The 26,145-nt window shown below is 36.6% G+C and overlaps 1 protein-coding gene across 1 annotated transcript; it reads right to left on the bottom strand.

The window, feature by feature from the left end:
• Positions 1-7,086: 7,086 nt before the first annotated feature.
• LOC132311402 (splicing factor Cactin) lies at positions 7,087-18,320 on the bottom strand. Its single transcript, XM_059809299.1, has 12 exons — positions 17,960-18,320; positions 17,744-17,835; positions 17,386-17,485; positions 13,594-13,665; positions 13,341-13,403; positions 12,968-13,108; positions 9,137-9,232; positions 8,616-8,900; positions 8,206-8,487; positions 7,928-8,104; positions 7,577-7,843; positions 7,087-7,474 (listed from the first exon to the last, which is right to left on the bottom strand). The coding sequence occupies exons 1-12, from the start codon at positions 18,038-18,040 to the stop codon at positions 7,355-7,357; spliced, it is 1,776 nt and encodes a 591-aa protein (XP_059665282.1). The 5' UTR covers positions 18,041-18,320; the 3' UTR covers positions 7,087-7,354.
• Between the last annotated feature and the right edge of the window lie 7,825 nt (positions 18,321-26,145).

The raw sequence follows: 26,145 nt of genomic DNA, 5'->3' as shown, positions 1-26,145 counted from the left end.
AGATTGTCAAAACATTGTACTTAAAATAATGCTCTTGTGATTTTCAAGATGGTCCATGCTCATTTCTTGATAGATTATACCTCTCCCTTAGCTTAGTTAGTTTAATTTCATGTCATTAGTTTAATTGTAGTGTAGTGATAGCATAATTGTTAGATGAGAGGACAATCCATGCTAGTTATTTGATGTTCCATACTTTTGAATGCAAGTAGCATATGTCTCTAACCTTGTGGTGTGTTTGGCTTGTGAGCTTAATGAAACAATTAATGACTTGCTAGATATGTTGTGCTTTTCACATGCTATTTAGACAATATATACTTAATTGCTAGTTATATTGTGCTTTTCACATGTTGATTAGACAATGTATGCTTAATTGGGCACCCCTTACTGATTGAATCAACCGAACACACACACACAAATATTGCAACATACTTTTCCCTCATTAGTCACTAGTTAGAAGTGTAGAAAAGCATTGCTTGGTGGTGACCTCTAAACTCCAAGATTTCTCTTTCTCTTACTTACTCTTTGTTACATTCAATTACTTAGTTTAATTTAGTTGCTCTCTAGTTTACTTACCCAACCAACCATTTGTTTGATCACTCGACCTACTAACCCTAGTTGCATTTTCACATTCAAGTACGACTCCAATCCCTTGGGATGATCCCTACTCACTCTTGCTACTTTAGTAGTAGTGTTGGTAGTGTTTTTATAAATTCAAACTTGACCCAAAAGGCTTTTCTTGAACTGCACATTCACTACATCAATTTGGCGTACAAGGAACGACCATAACTCGTCAGAAGAGAGCCGAGAAGTTCATCTAACTCAAGTTTGTTGAGATTGTGAGCTTCCTTAATTGCCGTTGCTTTTGCATCCCATTTTTCGGGTAAGCTTCTTAGAATTTTCCTTGCAAGATCAGAGTTAGTCATAGTTCTGCCAAGATGTTTCAACCAACATTGAACTAATAGACTCATTTTCATTCATACGAAACAATTCATATTGATGCATAAGAATGTCAATTTTGGATTCCTTAACCTATGAAGTTCCTTCATAAGTAACCTGAAGTTTATCCCAGATTTCTTTAGCTGTGGTGCAAGTAGAGACTCTATTATATTCACTAGGACTTATAGCACAATTTAGATTGACTTTAGCTTTAGCATTTAAATAAATAAGTTTATAATCCTCAGTGTCCCATTCAGCTTCAGTTTTAGGGATTCTTCTTGTGTCAACAATTTTCATTGGAACAAAGGGTCCATTACTATAACTAGCCAAATTTGATAGTCTACGGATTGAAGAAAATCTATCATTCTATTTTTTCAATAGCCGTAGTTTGTTCCATCGAACCAAGGAGGTCTAGTATTAGATTGGCCTTCTTGATGAAGATGACCATTTAAGTTTGCCATGATCGTTCCTTAATACACTTAAGCTTTTTCAATAGAGTTGTAACTCTGATACCAATTGTTGCCCAGATGTAGATTCTAGAGGGGGGGTGAATAGAGTCTAAGCAAACTAAGGTCAATTTTGGGTTTTAATTAATCAACTAGAACAAAGCTTAACTTCCTTGATAATTATTGAAGAAAATAATCTGAATTTTAAACTTCAAAGGATAAAATTCATCAAACAAAATATATAGCAATAAATGTAAGAGATAGAGATAGAGATTGCAAACATATACTCAGCGATTTTAGCGAGGTTCGAAAACTCCTACTCCTCGTCTCAAGACCCATCTTGAGACTTCCCAATTCACTATGGCTTCTCCTTGCGGGTGGAGAGCAAACATTTTACAAGAAACTCTCCTTGCTTCTAAGTGCTAAAAGAAATACCTTCTCTTAGTCTTTCTTGGGCCACACCAGCCCTTACAATATTTGAACAAGATTGATGAAGTACAAAGTGATCTCTCTTAGATCTAAAGTACAAGATTCAGCTCACTCTAGAGTATGTATGAATAAATTGAAACTCAATACTCTTTTGATGATGAGAAGTGTGTATATGATAATGAAAAGCTTTATGATTGCAAGAATATCTTCCTCAATGAATGCAACACCTCTTTATGAAGACCTCAACTCATTATATAAAGTTTCAGATGAGTCTGATATGAAATCTAACTGTTGGACACACACTTTGAGAAAAACATACCTTTTGAAATTTGAATTTTCGCAGGTTCGGTAATCCAAAATAAAACACCCTTGAGGTTCGGTCGACCGATTTGGTTAAAGGATGGCCATTAGCCTTGGTTCGGTAGACCGATGAAAAAGTTCTCTTGTTTCGGTCGACCGAAACTCCTTTCTCCTTTGTTCTAAACTCTTTGTGAGAATCGGCTCTGCTGATTTATTTGCCCCTCCAATTTCGGTCGCCTGAAACTCAAGTGAGGGTCTTTCAAATGCTAGGTTCGGTAAACCGAAAAATAAAGGTCCTGAGATTCGGTAGACCGAAATAGTTTAGAGGTTTTGATTCAAGCTCGCTTTTTATATCGGTCGACTGATTTAATATGCCCTTTCAATTCGGTCGACCGAATTGGTTTATGTTTCAGGAACCTATTTTGATGATGTGTTTAGCTTGGTCCTTTGATCCTTAAATATTATGAATGAGTTGTTTATGCATGATTTAGGAAATGTGCTTCAAAATGTTCATATAAACTTTAACAGAGTTTCCTAAAACAACTCACCATCTTAGCTACCCCATTGATGAGAACTTGATAAATTCTTTGAATCTTAAGTCCTTTTTGATATGTCTTGATGATGCTTTTTCCTTTGAGCTTTAATATGTAACTACTTGTGTTGATGAATGCTTTTAATCTGTAATTTGCTCAAGGTAAACATTAGTACACATAGAACACCAATAATGAATTATGATCATCAAAATCCTTGGATTCAAGGTTAACAGTTGTGTACTTCTCACTTGCTATATTTTGAGATATCACTGAGCCTTCTTTGTCATTGATCATTAAGCTTGAAAAAAAGTAAGTTATTACCTTTTTAGTTGATTCATTTAATGAATTTTTCACACTTTGGGCATTTCACTAATGCAAGTGTGTTATTCTATGATGTTATTGCTGTTGTGTACTTCTCACTTGCTATATTTTGGGATATCACTGAGCCTTCTTTGTCATTGATCATTAAGCTTAAAAAAAAGTAAGTTATTACCTTTTTAGTTGATTCCTTTACTGAATTTTTCACACTTTGGGCATTTCACTAATGCAAGTATGCTATTCTATGATGTTATTGCTGTTGTGTACTTCTCACTTGCTATATTTTGGGATATCACTGAACTTTCTCTGTCATTGATCATTAAGCTTGAAAAAAAGTAAGTTATTACCTTTTAGTTTATTCCTTTACTTTATATATGTTCACGCTTTGGGCATTTCACTAGCGCAAGTGTGCTATTCTATGATGTTATAGTTGTTGTGTACTTCACATTTTGGGTAATGTTTTTGTGGTGCCGTGTGCATGTGGAGGCTGCTATGAATTGTCATTGCTATATGGGATGATGAATCTTGAGTGGAATATAAAAGATAGAAATATGGGCATGAAAAAAGGTATATTTTTTTTTTACCATCTCTACACTTTTTTGGAACTTTTTAGTAGTCTGATGTGTAATACTTGTACTTGAGTTGGGTGATGTTTTTATGTTGTTGTGTGCATACTTGGTATATTGGGTGATGTTGTACTCATCTTTTGTATATGGTTGCTGCTGTATAATGGGATTGCTATGTTGGTATACATTTTGAGTTCATCTTCCAAATTTTTTAAATCAGCCTGAAAAAAAGTAAGCATATTTCATACCTGGTATAATTCATTTCTTGCTGTCATATGTTTCTGTGTACAATTGGGTGATGTTATTATGTGCTCATCTTTTGCATATGGTTGCTGCTGTGTAATGGGACTGCTATGACTGAATTCATTTTGAGGTCATCTTCTCAAAATACTGATCCGTTCTTGCTTCACACTCGGGGTCAAACCTTCAAAGCTAAGGTTTGGAGTTCTATGTTCAATCACACTATTTTGAGAATCTGGTTGCAGAGAAATGATGCACTACACCATGGCATCATTTCAGAAAGAAAGGTATGTGTCTTTCTGCCATATGCCAAAATTGCTGGGCTGCAGAGGATCATAATGAGCATCTATTCTTGAAAGAAGTAAGCTGTTTTTTTTATAAAAAAAAAATTTACAAACTTTATTGCTTGTGTCACACTTGGGCATTTCATTACAGCAAGTGTTGTTATTCTATGCATGAGTGAGTTTGTTGTTTTAAACTTCAATCGATGTTTTGGACTTCAATTGCTATTTTGGGATTTATGGAGGCCATATTCTGTGTCATTGTCACTAAAAGCTTGATAAAAGTAAGCTTTATTTTTTTTTTTTTACCAATAAAATTTCAAACTTTTCGTGTACTTGGTTAGAGCTTTTACTTCATTTTGTAGAGCCAAGTCTATGAAGAACAAGATTTCTATATCCTCTTCCCGTAGACCTTGTGAGGAACATTGCTGGGATTTTCTTGCTGTTGGGATGCGTTGATGGGATGGATTTGCTTGCATGAGTTTGCTGGGATTTGCTTGCTGTTGTCATTTCTATATACTCTTTCCATGGACGTTGTGAGAAAAATTAAGGTCAAGACCTTGTAATGCTTTGATGAGATGGAATTTGCTTGCTGTTGTGTAATGGGAGATGCTTGGATTATTGAGGTTTTCCCTATAGAATGTCATGAGTAATTGGTTTGGTTGTATTGCTTTAATATATATATATTTTTTTTCTATTGCTTTATATGGGTTAGCTTTTGCTTCCTGGTTTGCAGTTGATATTGTATAGCAAAGGGATACCCTTGGTTGATGGCCTTGTATATCAGTTTGTATATTTTTTTTGAACTTCTAGTATCAATACACTACACAGATGTATATATATTGACTGAGATTATGCAAAACAGTTGCTATTGTTCATGTCAAATACCTTTATAAATTCAATATTTTATTCCATGCACGTGCAACTTCCAATTCTTATAATGTTTTTCTTGTCATCTTCCAATTTCCAAACAATGAAAGTAACCCAGCAATGTACAGAAAGAATGAACAGAAAGAACGAACGTAATTTGAGAGTGTAATCTTTTTTTAGGGCTTGGAAATGCAACTAATGATTTCAACAGGTTTTAAAGTTTGGAGAATGTTATAATGTAGGTTAATGGCATATGGAGGCATTTGGAGTTTGCCAATCTCGCATAAATTGATTTGAAGAATCTATTAATACACTTTGTGATTTTTTATTGAAAGTGTTATACTAAAAATAATAATAATGTGTAAATAAATTTTCAAACCATATCAAATAATGTACTATTATAATTAAATAATAATGTATTAATATATTTTAATATTTTAAAAACAAAACAAAAACACTGTTGCCTAACAGGTTTTTATTTATTTTTTATTTTATTTTTTTTTGTTTCAACATTTTTGACAACAGTCAAAGTTTGCCAAACATGTTTTGTTTTCAAATTCTTAAAACGAAACACGCTGCCAAACATGTTATACATGTTTCTATATCCGAATTTCCAAATTTTTATCGCCAAATATGTTTCCATTTTCAACTCAGAACACTTCATAAAAAGACTCTTGTTTTGTTTTAGGCTAAAACAAAACGCCAAGAACACAACACATGCCAAACAGGGCCTCAACTCTAATATTAGTTTAGATACCTGGCCCAACCCACTATCACAATGGACAGGCAGATGTGTTTTTCATCTTATCACAAAGGACAGGCAGACGTGTTTTTCATACTTTTGGTAAAAAAAAGTGTTGGCTTCTGCAAATGTTTCTAGATATTTAGCCCAAGAACCTAGCCCAACCCACACTATCAATAATCAATCGCTCTCGGCCTAAACCATTTCATTTCTACATCATTTCATTTTATTTCTACATCATTTCATATTTGTAACCAAGCAATGGAATGGAAATGATTCCCAGGTTCATTCCATTCCCATTCCAGCGTACAATACCAGGCCTACAGTAAGTAATATGCAATGAGGATTTGGAATACAACAAAAGAAATGAACCTTAGTACCATTAAAATGACTGAATGAAAATCCTAATAGTAATTGTAAAATAAATATATAAACTAATAAAAAACAATACAATAAATAAACTAACAAGGCAATTAGGTTTTAAGTGTATTATAGCATGGAGTTGAAGGGAACTTTATAGGTGCACCAAAACTGGCCATGTAGATGTTCCTGTTTTGACCCAAAAGCTGAAGAAATCTGTGTGGGGAAAGGGTGGGGCAACCTCGGATTCTAGAAAAGTTGGCCTTGTTTTATTGTAAATTTTGAAATCGAAGTAAAATCTATGCTACACACACACACACACACACACACACACATAAACATATAATAATGCATATAGTTATATACTTGCATCATTGGTACTGCAAAGTAACTCTCCAACTTTAGCAGAAAGACATGATCCATATGCAGCTTCTTTACAAAATTAAAGTGCCATTCAATCCAGTACTGCATCTACCCGCATTCCAAGAATCCTCTCTCTCTCTCTCTCTCTCTCTCTCTCTCACACACACACACACACACTGATTTTAGTTTAAAGAAAAATGACAAATTATAGCGCGGTACTAGTAATAATACGACTATTGAGCTGTGATTGACTCATTTTCCATAAGAAAAAAAAACACCCTAGGGTGAGTCACATTTAGTGTAAGCACTTGTACTCTAGTCACGCCATACATCATTCAACAGTGTCTCGAGGAAATAATAAACAAGAAGACCTGTTCACAAATTTCTAACAGTAAGCGGATGCCTGAGTTTCTTGCCTAGGTAAAAACGAAACGAAGCAAAAAAAAAAAACACGCATACATATTGTTTATACATGTACAATTGCCTAGATAGACAGAGGAAAACAACCAAACCGATGGACATATGTATATATATTACATGCTTCATGTCGTGACCATGTTCAAAACAAAATCCCATGAACAAGTCTTAATTTGTCAATGCATGTAATCATGACCATGCCCAGTAAAGAAGGGTCCATTTGTAATGTGAAAGGGTTTTCTAAGGTTTTCTAAGAGCATATAACATATGATTAAGAGGAGGGACTTCTAATAAATGCAACTTTTCATTTCTGCAATTCTATATTCACAAAAAGCATCCAACAAATGAGATAACCAAAGATAAAGCTTTAGCCACTAGTCATTTCTTTATTTCATCTCATCATGGGTTTTGGGAGCATTAATCTTACACAATTGAAGTCAGAAAAGGATGGTTTAGCCTTGTACCGTGGACTTAACGTTTCTCCTGAATCCCCACACGAGGTCTCTGCTCTTTGACAAGAAAAAGGAACCAGGGACTTGTAGCTCACCAGATCTCATCGACGGTATCGGTACCGTGTAAAGTTTATATATACATGCAAAATTCCTCGTTCAAATGTGCACTTAAATCCCTTCTTATGTGAATATTCCCACTCTTTGTTGACAATCCGGAATGCCTGAATTACAAGTGCAAGGAAGGGATAGTCAGCAAAAAAAATTTCCTTATTGTAAGTAAATTTTGTTAAGTGTTGTCAGATTTTTAGAAAACGAAAACTTACGATATCCTCGTATGGTGGCCCAGCATGAAATCTTATAATGCAGGTTTCTGCACTATCCCCATCCCTTTCTATTGTATACGTAGGAGCTTTTGTTTTGTCAACAAGGTCCGGGTAGAATATATTAAATTTGTATCCTTGCACAATCTTCGGAGGTGGGTTGTCATGATCATAGTGAGTTTGGTTGTATTTGTTCCACTCATACCCAGTGTGAACACGGTTGAAGTACTTGGGCTTTCTCGGGCGGTACTTGTCATGCCACCAGTACACCTGCATTCACATCAATGTGGTATGTAAAACATAATAATGATTATTCAAAGGGTAAAAAAAATCAGTCAAGATGAGACAGTTTACCTGTGAATCGAGGTTTACTTCAGAACCTGAGCCAAATACTGCATCACCTTCTTCCATGGCTCCCATAGCTTTCATGGCCTTCATCTCCAAATTATCTTCAGATGGAGATGGCCTTGAAACCATTGCTTCTTGTATCCGTTTTTGTTGTTCTTCTAATACTGCCTTACGTTTCCATTCCTGTTGTTATATCATCATACGTATACAGTTTTATCATATTTAATTTTATAATTACTTATCCAATAAAATTAATTTAATAATTAAGCATATAGGAAACTTACCAGTATAGCCTTGTCCTCTTCAGGGTCAATAGCTTCTTCATTCTCATCACCATGTAACAGCTCAGGTGAATATGATCCGGCCTCGTCTTCTGACTCATGAGTCTCTTCATTCAATATTGGTTCAGGAGAGAGAGCTGGAGCATCTATATCATGATCACTCTCTTCTTCTAGAGGAGGCCGTAAACTCTCATCCATTTCCAAGTTATCTTCATTCCCTAATGGTTGTTCAAGGCGTTCTAAATGTTTGCGTAACATTTTAGTATGAATTTCCTTAAGACAAGCCTGCAAATGCAGTAATTAATTGCTGACCTCCAAATCAGAAGTTGACCGGGAAAAAGGGAAAAGGGCAAAAAAAAAAACACCAAACATTGTGAATAGAAGGCAAGTCAAGAATGTTGAGTTGTAAATACCTTTGCCTTATAGATGTGGAGACGTTTAAGTATCGCTTCCCAATACTCAACTACCTTGGCTGTGCCAGAACGCATCTGGGACTCTATCTGAGAATGTAATACTTCCAATTCACCACGGGTTTTTCCTTGCAACAGACTTCTGACATCTGCTTCAATACTCGAGTGCAAACCTCTATCTTCAGCAAGCAACTCAGCCGGTGGTTGCTCTCCACGCACTCTAGCTCGGTCCAGTGCATCCTTTTTTCTAGCTTCAGATAGCTCCCAATCACTAACCACCAGGAGTGCCTGTTGAATTTCATATAACATGAAACTATTGGGAGATAAATAACAGACGTACACAATATATCTGAAGACGTTTATCTTTAATCCTACCAAATTATGATTTAATTTGTAAAAATCAACAAGGGCCTTCAGATCAATGTCTCTCAGTAAAATGAGATATTTTTTTAAAACATTAACATATCCCTTCCTAAATCCAGATGCATTTTAATATCATATATGAAAATATAACGAAATTATACCTCCCAATACTCTATATGCGTTGGTGTTGCCCTGTCTAAATCCAGATGCATTTTAATGTCATCCCGGAGCTCCTCCATTTCTTTTACGGTCAAACCCTGTGTGTACAATAAAGTCATACATGAAGAGAAAAGAAGGCTGGGGAAAATCAAAATGGAAATTTTGCATGCTCGTTATAAGAACATCAAATATGTAAAGAACATCAAATAAAAATTATGCACCAAAGTTGGAGGAAAGCAACCACAGTTTCCTCGAGGAGTATTAGTGTTACAGATAAATTTTCATTGTGTTCCAACTTCCATCTTGTGCGATCCTTTTCCTAGTGGCTCCAGGATGTTCAGGTGTCTACCTTTTCACAGAAATCAGTTTAGAGAACAAGAGGCCACCCTTTGGATGGACAGCAGCCTTATGAAGGATTTTGACGCTTGCCAATTTGAGGAAGAGACGTTAGATTGTGATAAATATGTGTATGTCCCAAGAGGGATGAGGAGTCAGTGACTCATCTTCATTTGCATTGCCCAGTGGCTAGGGACTGTTGGGTTATGTTGTTTGGATTCGAGTGGGTTATGCCCAGGTCCTCAAGAGACTTGGTGGAGGCTTGGGGAGGGCGTATGGTGGGGGCCCAAGTCCGCGATTTTTTGGAAGGTCACACTTTTGTGTGTTTGGTGGTGTTTATGCCTCGAAAGAAATTGGAGATCCTTTGAAGGAAAGGAAAATCCTATTGATGCGCTGAAGTTCTCCAATATTAGCACTCTTTTTGTTGGGTTCTAGGGAGTAATTCTAAATCCATGGAGGAGATAGTTGATTTTTGGACTCTTTGAGAGTTTAGAGGCCCTATCTGCCCTTGTGTGGCTTTTGAGGGATGCATTCCCCGTTTGAACGCTTTTTTAGTACGATCTTACTTATATATAAAAAAAAGAAGCAAATACATACATATCAACATAAATATATGCCCACAAATCACAATATAGTGTCCTCATCATGTTGGTTATGTGATTCAAAAGTTACATAGTTTAAGTTTATACACAAAACATTAACTTATCATAAAGTAACTTCTGTTAGATGTAGATAATTATGAATTATCTAAGTAGCATGGACACGCCTAAAAGAGCAAAGAATCCGTGCCGGACATGTGTCAGACACGCCATAAAACGTGTCTGAATAATCAGAAACGGAATGGACACACCATGGATATGTGTCCGACACGCATGTCCCATTCTTGGGAGTTTTTTTTATTTTTATTTTTATTATTTTTATTTTTTATAAGTAAGGCACTTGGGGATTTTAAGAAAGTTTTAGAAAGAAAGCTAGGTTGAAGTGTAAACAAGAGTAGTTGTTTATTTTTTTTTTTTCTGATAAGTAAAAATTCATTAAAGGCACTCAAAAGGGGAGCGCACCCAAAGAACAACAAAGGTTCAGAATGCTTATATATTTTATTTAAAGGTTCAAACTCTTACACAATCATCTTTGACTCTCTCCTTCTCCCACTGACCAAACTTTGCTCCCAATGGATGGTCTCTCTCCCTCCTCTTTCTCCTCTTTTCTCTCTTCTTCTTTGTCCTCTTTTCTTTCTTCTTCTTCACAAACCCTAGATACTTCTTCTTCTTCTTTTTTTCCATTCACAACAGAATTCTTTTTCTCTTTTTCCTTTTTCCTCTTGTTTCTATGAACTTTTTCTCTTCTATGGATTATTACTAACTAAGCCCTAATTCTTTTTCTTACAAAACCCTAATCCTCTTTATTTCTCTATTTTCTTCTCTTTCTTAACCCTCTTTCTATCATTCTCTCTTTTTTTTCCCGGCAAAAGCACAATTTTTTTACATTATTAGGTTGATAAAAATAATAATACTCTTAATTTCTTAAAGTACATTATATATATATATATATATATATATATATATATATATATTATTTGCCGTGTCCCCGTTGTTTCCATTTCCGTGTCCTAATTTTTTATGACTTGCCATGTCATGTCACCATGTCCGTGTCCCGGATCCATTTCCGTGCTTCTTAGTGAATTATGTATAAGAAAAAATTTAGATTTACTTATGAAAAAGTAATTCCCGTCATGTATAGTATAATTACACATAAGAAAATATTTTCTTACTTCCGTGTCCTTATTGTGCCCACGTCCTACTTTTCAAATAAGCATGTTCATCTCATGTCAAATCTACGCCCTGTTTAAGTGTCAATGCTCCATATGATTTATTTATTTTTAACTGTGACTAACACTACTTCCACAATATTTGCTAGGGGTGAGCAAATAATCCGTCAATCCGGTCCGAACCAATCCGATCCGTGTGGTTTGGTTCGGTTTTCATATCTCATGGTTCAGTGATGGTTTGAAAATTTTGTAATCCAGTGTTCGCGGTTCGGTTAACGGATTGACCCCTGAAAAAACCGATCTGAACCGTTAACCGATCCGAACCGTTAGTCAATCCGAACCGAACCGTGAATAATATTATATATATATATATATATATATATATATATATATATATATATATATCCAATGTTGAATATACAGTACACTTATTGCCTTATTTCTTTTCTTTTTTTTAATTCATTATTCTAACCCTAGCTCCCAAATAACTCACTACTCTGATCTGGCATCTCATTTCATTAGCCGCGCCTCTCTCGCCTCTTCGCTCCACCCTCTTCTCTCTTCACCCTCTTCTCTAGACGTTATCTTTGCCTCTGTGACAGTCTTAACTCTTAACTCTTCGCTCTTTACCTCTATTTTTGTTCACTTTTCGTCTCCCAATCTCTCACCTCTCAATTCATCGTTCACCATATTCGAAGCAACGACAACCTCGGCGTATCGAAGCAACGGCGACCTCTTCAAGCGGATCTACCTCTTTTCCGGTGAGTTCACAAAATTTTTGCATGGATCTTCTTATTCTCCTCTTCTCTGAACATTTTTTGTACATAACATCAATATTTTCTGTTAATCACCATAACACAGTGATGGATCTTCTTATTCTGGAAGACGACACCGCCGACGGCCATCCCGTGGCTGAACTGTAACTGTGTGGCTTCGGGTTCCACTGTATACGCCATCACGGAGGGCTCCATTGCTCTAACCCTTCCCAATATGTAAAGTTAAAGTTTTTTCATTGGAAAATAGACCCATATGAAACTCTATCTCGGATTGAGGAGGTGTTTTGCTTGTTCTAAAATTTTGATTCTTTGTGTTTTTTTTCTTTTAGGGTTTCCTTACTGCCATGGACTCTTCTTTTTCCCTGTAAATATCATTGATTTTGTATTCATATTTTTTAAAAATAAATAAATAAGATTGACAAAGCCCAATCAGCCGAATCCGCAAAAACCGATCCGATCTGATCCGTTACTTCACGGATCGGTTTGGTTCAGTTTGAAGGCCCTCACGGATCGGTTCGGTTTCAATTTTTGCCAATCCATGGGGACCGGTTCAGCTTGATCTTTATCCCCAAACCGAACCAATCCGAACCGTGATCAGGCCTAATATTTGCGAATAGCATGCTCATATCCTGAATAACTGATCCATATCAATTTTAAGTGAACAATTTTACAGCAAGGCACTGAATCACTAACACAGACAGAACAATGTAACAAGGATAAATAGAATGACAGAATGCATTTAAAGTTTTTGCAAGTGAAAGAAATCGTGATCACATAGTAATTATTGTATTTATTCTCTTGCTCCTTGCAGTAGTGCAAGCATGAACTCTTTTTACATAAAACAAGTTAGATTACCAACCAAAAGGTTTGAAAGGCGGACATAGTAGACATAAATTATATAATGACATAGAAAACTAAATTATAAATAATAATTAAAAAAAATGGATTTTTACCTTGAAAACCATGTATGGTTCATTAATTTCTATATCAAAATCATCCGAAGGATCAAGTTGCTTGGAGAGAATATCAATAGGTCTTGTACGCCCTTCACGCAACCTAATCTCTGACCTAACTTTGCTTTGATCAAAATGAAACTGTAAACAGAACATGTTAGCAACTATTTAAATTGAAAATGGAAAAGAAATGACAAACCTACCACATGAATAACAACTAAATGACAAGATTATAAGGTGTAGAACATGGAAAAGAGAGAAAAAAATATATGTAAAACCTACAACAAGAACAAGAGCTAAAAGACAAAATTATAAGGTGACACAGAAATGGGAAAGACAAAAATAAAATATCAAATTCAGAACAGTGCTGTACCTCTTCCTCTTTCTTCTCCCAGTCTTGAAATTCAGCCCGAGCACGCTCTCGAGCCAACAATGCCTAGCAAAAGGTAGAAGCCACATTATTCCACATATGTTAAGCCCCAATGTATACACAGTGGAGCAAAAGGAGAAGATGCAATATTATTACTACAAGTTAAACTTCAAATAATAAGTTAATAATTCTTTGAACAAATAATCAGTGAGAAACCTCATTACAAAGAAAAGGAAAAAAAAAACCTTAAACTTACCATTTCTTCCTCATGTTGTGCCTTCTCAATGGCCCTTTCCTCCCTTCTCTTTTTCACTTTTTCAATTTCTGCCTGCAAAATAAATTTGAATGACTACACCGAAGCGTCGTAGTACAGAAGAATAAACATCAAAGGTAAGGACAATAATGACATTAACTGTGTAAAGCTGAGTCGGTAAGTAATCTGAAGCAATTGACTTTAAACAGAGAGACTACACAGGAAAAACCTAAATTCCAAAATAGAAGAAACATACAGGGAAATAAAAAAATTTCCAAAAACAGAAAAAACGTGTGTGCCTCATAGTTGTCAAAGGCAAAGTTTAGCATGGGGCAGAACCAGGATCATGCTTACCACCTTGAACAACAGGTGGTTATTTCTGATCCAAACAGGTAAGTAAAGGTCTTTATCTCACCTTTACTCCTTCCCAACATCTCAGGAGTAGACAGCAGACTAAAGGCTTTTTTTTTTTTTTTTTTTTTTGTTGATAAGACTAAAGGCTTATAAATGCTGGCAAGTATCATATGCTCTCTTGTTCTCTCTCTCTCTCTCTCTCTCTCTCATGCTTACCACCTTGTACAACAGGTGGTTATTTCTCATCCAAACAGGTAAATAAAGCTCTTTATCTCACCCTTACTCCTTCCCAACATCTCAGGAGTAGACAGCAGACTAAAGGCCTTCTTTTTTTTTTTTTTTTTTTTTTTTTTTTTTTTTTTTGATAAGACTAAAGGCTTATAAATGCTGGCAAGTATCATATGCTCTCTCTCTCTCTCTCTCTCTCTCTCTCTCCCCATCACAAACACGCACTCTATCTACAAAATCCAACCAGCACCTAACCTCTCATTTCATCAAACTCCATGAACATTCCCCAAACGCCACCCATTGTGGATCTTGGAAGTCTCTCTTCCATTCTCTTATGTACAACGTCTTTGTTTAAAAAGTTAAGACTAAATCTTGTATATTTTGGTGATTGATGACCAAATCAAAGTTGTTTGTAAAGTTTAAAAGTAAGAGAATGCAGGTAAAGTGACAGAGAATGGTGAAATTGGTGCAAAAACCCTACTCAGACCCTGAGTCTGCAAGCCGACTCAATTGAGACGGGCCCGATTCGGCTGGTTCTACAGAGTCGCACGCGATTCTTGACTATCACTGTTATATCAACCCGACTGGGACTCCACAAAAACCAAGTCTGTTGCGACACAGCCGAGTCGGCAAAACATGTTTCAAATATCTCCAACATAAAACACCTTAGCATCCACACGCACTGCCTTCTCTACCTCCCTCGCTGGAATGAGTTCACTCTTCTCCACATCACCTTTAGGCCTGAATTGCCTTGGAATAAAGAAGAAAGGCCCTCAAATGCATTAATTAATTAGCAAAAAATAGATATGATATAGCTAAAGAGGCTTCCTAACAACTAAGAAAAAAAAAAGAGAGGCTTCCTAACATCCCTAATAATGAAACCCCTCAACATCATCAATGCCACTGTCCTCTCAACCAAATTACTCGAAGCCTCCATCCATAGAATGAAAAGGAAGGAAATATGGCAATCCCACGCAAGAGCTCCCCTAAATCCGAAACAAAGAAGCCAACTAGAATCCATTAACTAGGGATGTCAACTGGTCGGGTTTAGGACAGGGCACCCTTATATCCCAAACCCATCTCCCAGTATACATATTTTAAGAAAAACAATTCAAACTTGAACAAATTGAAGATAAATTTAATATATACAAATACTTTTCCTTCCTTCTTTTTTTTTTTTTTTTTGGATAAGTTAAATATAGACAGATCCTTAATAATCAAAAAACAAAAACGTTGTCAAAAATTAAATTATTGTAAAAAATGAAGGAAAAATAAAACTATAGCTAATAAAATAATATTTCTTTAAATATTTATTATTAGTTGGGGTTGGTTAGGACTTTGCAAGTTTTAAACTCTCTTTCCAAACCGCCCCTAACCTTATTAGAATGATCCCAAACCCGTCCCAATAGGGGTGGGACAAGGCGGGGCCCAGACAGGGCAGGTTAAATTGACATCCCTATCATTAACCAAGATGGTGAATCTTATTGTAGAAATACAAAATTCAACCTTTCTCCACTTCCCCCAAATCCCATCTAGGGGTGCACAAAAGAACCGGAACCGTGGATCCGGAACCGGAACCGGAACCGTGAGAACCGGAACCGTTTTTCACGATTCTCACGATTCCGGTTCCAGTTCCGAATTTAGGAACCGTGTACAAACGGTTCCGGTTCCGGTTCCGGTTCCGGTTCCAGCCCGTGGGAACCGGTAAGAACCGAAACCGTATATATATATGTATTATATATTTAATTTTATAATAATAAAAAAAAATGTAAAGATAAGGGTGGCTGGACCGTATGGCTTAGACAATTTTCTATAATATATATATGTATTATAGAAAGGATTTATATTGGCGGGTGTCTCTCTTCGGCAGTTGAACAAAATCCCATCATGACTGACCTTGCTGCTTCTAAATTCTCTCCTGTTTTAATTTTTTATTTTTTATTCACGATATGCAGTCGTCTATAAGGAAAACACACAGTGTTCAGTTCAAATACAAACAAGAAAGGAAAATAGTGAAAAAATGATCACAAAGATGGTACACGGGAGATAAGGTTTAGTAAGCATTTCATCGAATTAAGGGTGGGTTGAAATCTGTTATAACCGTTTTGTATGTATTGGTTTGGTTTTTGGATTTAATTGTTGGTTCCAATTTGGGTTGAAAAGTAGAGAGAGACGACATTCGGACTTAGATCATTGCATTTTCCTCCAAAATTCTTCCAAGATTATTAAATTCTTGGTCGGTGTTCTTTGTTCATAAGAGTTTTACGTGATCATGTTCTCTATAATCAGAGTTTTTCAGATCCTCTCCCCATCGAGTTCTCTGTTCATTAGAGATGGAGATGTTTCCAAGGTGTTTTTTCCATGGGATGACTTCCATACCTATTGCAGTTCGCATATTTTAACGGTTCTCATGGAACCGAACCGGAACCATAGCGGTTCTACGGTTCGGTTCCGGTTCCATGCTTCACGGTTCCGGTTCCGGTTCCGGTTCCATTTTCAAGGAACCGTCGTGAACGGTTCCGGTTCCAGTTCCGGCCGGAACCATGTGCACCCCTAATCCCATCTATTGCATCATTTAAAAAAGGAATCCCCAATAATGCAATTGTCTATTGACTCATTATTTATCATGCATGTAGTTCTTAGGCAGAACTTCTAATTATGGAACCCATGCACTCATTAGCCACCAAAACAACACAAGGAACTGAGTCTAACAAAGACTTTCTGCAATAAAAAAGTAATCAAAACTGGCTGACAGTCAATCTTATGGGAGCTCAAGCACATGTTGAAAGTTGGGAGTGACCCCTCTCTCGTGCAAGGACACTTGAGACCAAAGATTGAAACATAAAGTTAAGGGTGCAATTAATATCTGAAATGGCAACAAATGCAAAATTTTGCTAATTGATCTTCAAAAGGCAGAGATACAATGATGATTTATTGCAAGCTCGAAATTTTGCTAATTGATCTTCAAAATTTTGCTAGTTGTTTCTATACATTATAATGATCAAGATCAAAATGAAAAAGGGACTAAAGCTACTGATGCTACAACTATAACCAGTAAAGGAAAGTATAACGGAACTATAGCAACAACTATAGAAGCTATGAGCTACAGGAATGACGAAGACCATAGCCATGGCTATAGAGCTACAGATGTGAAAGGAAACTGGTAAAGAAATAAAAGGAAAATAAAAAAAATAATATCAACAAAACACATACCATCCTTTCTCTTTGTTTCTTCTTTTCAGATTTTACCGAAAATGTTTCAAGTGGCACGCCTTGAGATACATCACGCTCAATCTTCTTCCGCCACACAAACCTGAAACTCAGATTTTTCAAAATTTTTAGTATTCAAAATTAACAATAGAACATTTCTCTTCTTTTTCTTAATACAAAACCATTCACCTTTTGTCACAAGTTAATAGCAATTGATACCAATTTGAGCTGATACATATAGAATTAAACCAAAAAATAAGGCTAGGGACCTGATCGCTGAATTGAACTAAACAAATCTAGAAATCCTGAACTCTCAACTATACCTAATTGTAGCTAAAACATTCAGAAAGAATTCACTTACTTTTCATTGAGATTTGAATCACCAAAGGGATTCGAATCATTTGAATACCCCGACACTGACTCAGCCTTCAATTTCTTGGCGACTTTGAGCGCCTAAAACATCAAACAAGAACCAGAAAACCAACGAGAACATAAACAAAAAATAAAGAACCACAAAAACCATCGAACACAACGCCAGAAACAACAACTTATCATTCATTAATCATTAAACACCAACCTTTTTCTGCGCTTTCTTGGCCAAATAATCGGAAATATCGTCGTCCGTAACAGATCTCTTCCTCCGCTCACGGTGGCTCATGATGATGCAGATAGCCGGTCCAAGTGAAAGCCAAAGAGACGGTGGCTGAGGAGCGAAGACTGGTGAGTCGCGAGTGGGTGCGGGTTGCAATCGTCAGAGGCGGTGTCTAAAAAGGGAGTGAAATGAAAACCTAATTGCGCTTTGTTTGGAACCAACTTTAGGATTTGAAATCAGAATTGAAAAAGGAAATTTGATTGTAACCTAAAAATGGAATTGAGGATAAGAATGAGACGCTTGTAAGTAGAATGATTTTGGTAAGTACTAGTCGTGAGTTACCAAAAATCTGTTTAAAAGGGTTATCAAATTTGTATATAGGAAGGTTATCAAATTTGTATATAGGAAGGTACTGTAATTTTTACGAGTTTATTTAATCAATCCAATACCCAAAATTTTTAACTGTACAAAATTTTAAAATAAATTTTTTGAATTTATTTGGTTATTATTAAAAAATTAGGGTAATTTAAGGAACACTCTCTTAAGTTTGGTCAAATATTATATGAAAACGCCTCTTAAAAATTACTATGAGTCAGACTCCAAATGTCAGATCCCAAATGACTTTTCCAACAGGGATAAAAATGGTTGAAAATATAATTTTACCCCTATTTTTTTTTAATGACTTTTATTGTAAAATATCAAAAAAATTGAAAGGACTTAAATACCCTTACCCCCAAATTTCACACTCCCCCTATCTCTCACTACAAACACTAATTATCTTAGTCGGTTCGTGAACAACTCCGAGTTGATTTTGAAATCCAATTATGCGTTGTTTTTAGCCCTATCTATTAAAGGAAATAGAAGATCAAATGAGTTTCAGATCTTCCTCTTCAAAGAAGAATATAAGAGCAGGTGAGACAACTAGTGAATTGCTTTAGTGTTGACACTTCAGAGCTGAGTAGAGAACCGAGTCAATGCCCCCATGCCTCTGTTTGCTTTTAGTTGGATTTGCTAATATAGATTGGCTTCGTCTTCCAACGGGCTTAAATTGAAGGTGTAATGAATAAGAGGAAAAGAAAATAAAAAAGAAAAAAGAAAAATTCTTTGTAGGCAGTAATGAAAAAGAAAAGGAAATTACAAAATTAAAAAAGAAAAAGAAAAAGATATAGAAAAGGTGAAGAAAACTGGTGGTGTGCATGATGATATATATATATATATATATAATTTTAAAAAAAAATTAAATTGGTGGTTGTACATGATGAATATATATATATATATATATATATAAAAGAATAATTATAAGTTTATATAATAAAAGTCAAAGGGTATTCAAGTCATTTCAACACTTTTTTAAGTTGACATATAGTTAGAAGGGTAGTAATGTCATTTTACATACAAAAAGGTATCGACATACCTGAAAAGTAACTTTTGGTGTGTAAGTGAAAAACGGAACAAACGTTTATAATATAAGTGATAGTTATTTTCGAAAGATGTTTCAATGTGATATTTGACCAAACCTGAAGAGGTGTCGTTGAAATTAACCCTAAAAAATTTGGTTAAATTGCATTGACACTCCTTAGGTTTTGGTCAATGTCACTAAGATGAGCGTCAACAATTTTTTTAATAATGACACCCATGTGGTTTCAAATGTCATATTTGCCCCTAATTATTTAATTCAATTAATTTATAAAATATAATTCATGTTAATTGACAAAACTACACTATTCATTAAAGCTCGTTCTTTACCCTAATCTTTAACTATTTTTTTTTTGGTTCATTATAGTACTTAGCCGCCGACACTCCCTCTCTCTCTTCCCGATCTCGGACATGGCTATTTTTTTTTTTTTTCCTTGTTGTGGTGGGTTTGGGCTGGCCGTGGCTGTTTTTAATTTTTTTTTCTACTATGGTGGTGGTTGTGATGGTGTCTAAGTTATCAGAGTATTTCAAAAATTTTATTTTTATTTTTTCTATTGTGGCGGTGGTGATTCTGGTAGAGTCTAGGTGTGTTGGTGGTATTGTTTTGGTGTGGTGGTGGTGGTGGTGGTGTTGTTGTCTTAGTGTTGTGGTGGTTTTGGTGGCATTTGGCACATATAAGTATGTGTTGACCTTAACTGTTTTCAATTTTCTTTCTACTGTGGTGTTTGAGTGTGGTGGTGGTGATTCTGATGGTGTACAGTTATTTGACTATTTAAAAAATTAATTAATTAATTTTCTTTTTTCTTTTTTATTTTTACGTTACGGTTGTGGTTATGATGGTGTACAGTTATCTAGCTATTTAAAAAAAATTATTTTTATTTTTATTTTTTTATTTTTATTTTTATGTTGTGATGGTGGTTATGGTGATATACATTTATCTAGCTATTTAAAAAAAAATACACATATATATATATATTATTTTTTATTTTTATGTTGTGGTGGTATAAGTATTATTATATATAAACCATATCTATATGCATAGAAGAGATGAAAAGATTAGTTTAGTCCATTAAATTTAGTTACGTGGTTAAATTTATAATTTCATGATTTAAATGGAGTTGTTGATAAGTCAAAGGGTTAAAAGGTAATTTCATAAAGTCTCAACTTCTCAAAAAGAGGCCAGAAGTTCGAGCTTCAGTGGATGCATGTATGTGTACTAAAAAAAAAAAAGTAATTTCATATGGTTTTAGAGGTCTGGAGGGGTATTGATACATATTTTTGAAACCTCAGAGGGTGTCAATGTTAAAAAAACCATTGACCGTTAGCTGAGTGGCGTTGACCAATATCGCAGGGTATGTTAGTGCAATTTACCCAAATAAAAAATTAAAGAAAGTCTAATTTCATAGTTTGGATATTGATACAAATATTATGATTTATTCATTTATTTTTATTAAATATGACAATGAGTATAAGTAAATTTATAGTTTGTTATAAAAGTACAATAAAAGAAGAATAATATAAAATATGTATACACTGAAAGACCTACCCAAAGTGACAATATGAAATAAGATAGTTTTATTCACTGATGCTGTGTTTGGTATATATGAATGGAATGAAATGGAATGGAATGCCCATTCCAACCATTCATTTGTTTGGTATCCAATTTAAAGTGGGAATGGTTAATTCCATTGGAATGAAAATCTATTCACGGGAATGAAAATCCATTTTACAACTAAATGATCATTTCATTCTCAAGTAAATTTTTTTAAAAATCAACTTCCTAAAAAACCCTTATGTTCTAAGTCCAAAACGCACCACTACCTTTCATCAAAACCGCCTCTGCCTTTCACCACCACCAACACTGATTTCCACCACTACCACCGCCATCACTTTTTACCAACGCTACCACCATCGCTTTTCACCACCGCCACCGCTATTGCCTTCCGCCACCACCGCCACCACCTTCTGCCACCACCTTCCACCACCACCGCCTTTCGCCACCACTACCACCTTCCATCATCACCACCACAGCCGCTGTCTATCACCACTACCGCCACCGCCTTTCATCATCACCATTTTCCACCACCACCACCGTCACCGCCTTCTACCACCACCACCACTGCCGCCTCTACCACAACCTTCCACCACCACCACCACTGTCGCCGCCACTGCCACCACCTTTCACCACCATCACCTCCACCGTCTTCCACCACCACTATCACCGCATTCCACTACCGCCATCGTCTTCCGCCGCCGCCGCCGCCACCACCACCATCACCGTCGTCCACCACTGCCACCGCCTTTTACCACTGCCACCTTATTCCACTACCACTACCGCCCTCTACCACCGCCACTATCCATCTCCTCCACCGTGACCCCTTCCACCACAACCACCCCACTGTCTTCCACCACCACTGTCACCGCTTTCCACCACTACCACCACTGCTACCTCCACTACTTTCCACCACCGTCACCTACACCACTATCTCCTTCCACTACCATCGCCTTCCGCCGCTGCCTTCCACCATTACCACCACCGTTGCCTTCCAACACCACCACCACTGCCACCATTTATTTTTTAAAAATTATACAAAAATATCATTTTGTTAATTTAATTTATTTGTTACTAAGAGGGATATTTTAGAGAACTTAATTTGAAATTTATTTCATTCTAAATTTTAAATTGGTCCAATCAAACACTAGAATGGTTATTATCATTTCATTTCTACACATTTCATATTTACAACCAAACAATAAAATGATAATGGCCATTCCATTCCCTTCCCATCCTCATTCTATTCCAACTTGTATTCTATTCCATTCATGCACACCAACCATACCATGAAAGAAATACCCAATATAATACTCCACCACACATATTTATAGGTACATTGCCGCATTACATTAATCAATTACATCACTCAACCAATTACTGGTTCACATGTAACCAGACCAATTCTCTACTTACTAATCATAAGTCCAACATAGCTGTAGGTGTAAAAATTCACTTAACAAAAAAAGTTAAACGAATAAATACAACTCACTCAAGATAAAATAATAATTAGCAAGAATTATTCAGAGAAAAACGTATATTACTCAATAATCTTTATTGTAGGACTAAGCCTCTATTTATATACAAAAAAATGGTTGAATTATGGTAGAACTCGCCCTGCTTATCCCCCAATTCATTCCATATATAATTCTTTTACTACGAAGTTATTTCCTTTTATAGTTCTTTCCACGCCAGACTTTTTATTGCAGAACTTCCGTTTATGAAGGACCCTTTGTTGAGTAGGACTTGGCCAATCTGTATTAAAATCAGGTTAAATACATCTCGGGCCGAATGTGCTTGCTAACAGGCTTAGAGTTCAACATTGTTAACCTTGGGCTGATCGTGACTTGACTTGGGCTCCTGCATCTAATCAAAAGATCAAAGTGTAATTTGTATTATGGTGACGTGGACGACTCTTACTGGAGGGGGATTTTTCCTCCACACTTTACCCCCAATTCCCTCCATAATTGGACTATGACTCCTAATTATAAGGGAATTGAAGTTGCACGGTTGCTAATTTTGTAAGAGGCGGTTCAAAGAGTGACCATTGACATTCTGACTAAAGGACTTCCTCAAAACTCACTTTTGCCTTCACTGTGCTCACTGCGTTTCATTGCTTCGTTGTGATTCAACATTAGTTTCTCATCTTCGTCTTTTATTTCGTATCATGAGCACTTCATCCTCCCACGACCACATTGAGATTATGGACTCCGAATCCACACCTTCGTCTTCTCCCGTTCTTCTTAGAATCCCTCCTCCTAGGGTTTCTAACCCTTCTGAATCTGTAAATGATTCTGTCGTGCAGGTGGATGATTCTCTACCCTAAGCAGAAGTATCCACTTCCAGATCAGATAGCATTTTCTCAAAAAGGAAAGAGAAATGATTCTATCCATCCGGCGTATTAAGTTCACCATCAATTCTGTAATAGAAGAATTCGAGGGGGTGGAAATTGCCGAATACCCTAAGAAGGCTGATTTCACTTTGGGTGAAGGTGTCGAAGATAATGAATTACTTTTGTCGGTTTGGCATCTTCATGCTTTTCGCTTTCCTCTTCACCTTTTCTATCACTTGGTTTTCAATAAGTTAGGTCTTGCCCCTCTTCAAGTAAACCCTAACTTTTTGCGCATAGTCTCGACTCTTCTCGTTCACCAAAGGTTAGAGAGTCTTAACCTGACTCTTGCTGACCTTTTGATTACCTACACCATTTTCAGACATGGAACCGAGCTTGGCCGTTACTATTTTACTTCATCTCTTCAACAGAGGATATGCACAGACCTCCATTCCTCCGAGAAGAGATGGAAGGAGATGATGATTATCATTAAGGGGAATTGAACTGTGTCCTAGTCAAACAAACTCCCCATTCCTCGCAAATTTGGGACAATAGGTATAAAATGTTTTCCCTCTTTTCATAAGAAATGTTCTGGATGCTTCCCCTGTCAAGTTTTACTATTTCGTCATACTTATGAATTTCTTGATGTTTTTTCAGAAACATTCCCTTCTTCGCAGTTAAGAAAAGACTTGCTTTCCTCGAAGAACAAGCCCGGAACGAGCCCCCTTCTATTGAGGACCTTCTATCCTCAGCCAACCTCAAGGAAATTGCCTCTAGTGCTTCTGTTGCAGACCTTATGGATCTATCTCTCCTCTCATTTGATAGTTTTCCTCTAACTAACAAGGAAAAGAAAAGGGCTGAAGCTCGCAATAGGAAAGCAACAGAGGATCAACCCCTCACAGTTATCCGTTCAACTGAATAGGAAAAGGCGGTTGAGGAACCCCCTTTGAAAAAGAAACTTAAAACAAACCCTCCTTCAACGAGCAAGGGCAAGGGTGTCAATCTTTCAAAGAGCAAAGGAAAGAAAGCTAGAGAGGCTGATCCTGAGAAGGAGGTCAAGACGTTTGTCTTGGCTGATGCAGGGGAGTCTTGGAGGCTTACTTTCTCTCGGGCTGACAAATCAGTCCTTCATTATGGGGATTTAATTGTTACTGATCCCTTTGTAGCATTAGCAGTCGGCCGAGGGATATGGATGCCTAAAGACGAGGAGATGATGGGAAGAATGAGGTTGGAACAGCTTCTTCCTTCAGCCCCAGTTCTTGCTGTTGAGGTTTGTTTCCTTTCTTCGTTCTTCTCTTAACTTTTCTTTCTATCTTACGCATGTCATTGTTGATTATGCAAAGCCTATATCACACCATGACTCTATGCGCGACTGCTGAAGCGCAGTCCCTTTCTATCAAAATTGGAGGGACCTTGCTACTGCTGAAAAGAAGGCTTCTAAGGCAGCTTTGGACGTCAAAATAGCCTATGAGGCAAGGGGCATTCAGAAAAATCGCTTGGCAGCATCTGTGGCCAAGGTGGAGGCATTGGAAGTTGAGAACTAGCGCTTGAAGGATGCAATCGATACTTGCATTACTACTGGGAAACAAATGCAAGAACGCTACTCCACCTTGGTGCACTTATCTAGCGCGAAGGCCTTCCAATTCGGCTTTAACCAGGGTTTAGGTGATAAACTAAAGGACCCAAAGGCTTTTAATGCTGATATAAAGGTGTCCCTCCCTTATGCTGAGGGTCCAAAGGCCCAAGGAGCTGAGGTATTATTTGTTGAGATGGTGAAGTCTCACTAAGAGGATCCTCCAGCTCCAAGTTCTTTGGTTCCTCTGTCTTCAAGCCCATCAATTCCTCCAACCTTAAGCCCAAACGTGGTGGATGCTTTTGATTCTGCTCTTTTTGACCCCGAAAGGAAGTAAATTTGTAATATTTGCTTTAAAACAATGTATTTCTTGTTGGTAAACAGTAATTGTTATGATTTTATACTTATTTTGGGATAATTTGCTTATCTTTGATTATTTTTGAGTTGCATATAGTTACTGAGTAGTTTCTCATATCGTTGAGAAAAATTCGTTCTCTAGGGACTTCGGACTCCTTGTGGTCTAAAGCAAAAACAGAAAGGACAGTAAGAAGGGAGTTCATATAACAGTTCAGTTACTATCTGAAGATTGTTTTACCATCTAGTGATCTAACCGTCAAGGAACCCTTCTTGCTTTTGATTTATATGGAGTGGGTATATCAATACTCGTGTTTTCTTGTATTAATTCGATGTGGGACAGATTATTTGGTTGACTTAGTAACTGCCTTGATCAAATTATACTGAGTTTGAAAATAAGACTCCAAGAGAAGAAAATTAACCTTCACTTAGGTTTTGGTTCATCTGGTTTTTACCCAATTATGTATATTCAGACTCTTAGTTTCCGAAGCTTGAAGTTCCTTGCCTTGGAGGAAATTGTTAACGTCTTCGGACTCTTGAGATCCGAGATATGTATTTGGTTGATATCTTCGGATTCTTGGGATCCGAAGTATGCATGTTGCTGATATCTTTGGACTTTTGTGGCCCAAAGTCTGAACGTCCTTGGCAATGGTATATGCCTTGGGGTAGTTTATTGATGTCTTCGGACTCTTTGGGTCCGAGGTATGTATTTCCTTGGCTTCTGCCTTTGCCTTAAAGGAATTTTATTGATGTCCTCGGACTCTTGAGGTCCGAGGCTTGTAATTTCTTGGCTGTGCGCCTTAAAGGAATTTAGGAGTACTTTCGAACTATTGAGGTCCTCAGCAAGTAATATCTTCATGCCTTTGAGGAATTTTATTGAGTATGAACCTTCGTAACAATGATAGGGGTCCAAGGTGTGTCGTTCCTTGGCTATGTGCCTTAAAGGA

The sequence above is a fragment of the Cornus florida genome, unplaced genomic scaffold (genome assembly GCF_030987335.1).
Source record: "Cornus florida cultivar Cherokee Brave unplaced genomic scaffold, ASM3098733v1 CherokeeBrave_3.0.0_Hap2_Chr06, whole genome shotgun sequence".
Lineage (NCBI taxonomy): Eukaryota > Viridiplantae > Streptophyta > Magnoliopsida > Cornales > Cornaceae > Cornus > Cornus florida.
The sequence above is the reverse complement of the archived record's forward strand: the minus strand, read 5'-3'. Positions and strand labels throughout refer to the sequence as shown.

Bases quoted from the DNA above. Each gene is read 5' to 3' on its own strand.
- LOC132311402 (XM_059809299.1), bottom strand. From the start codon at position 18,040: ATGAGCCACCGTGAGCGGAGGAAGAGATCTGTTACGGACGACGATATT. The intron at 13,404-13,593 runs GTAAGTTTAAGG...ACCTTTTGCTAG, and splicing joins CACAACATGAGGAAGAAATG to GCATTGTTGGCTCGAGAGCG. The intron at 8,105-8,205 runs GTAAGTTTCCTA...ATATAACAACAG, and splicing joins AAGAGGACAAGGCTATACTG to GAATGGAAACGTAAGGCAGT.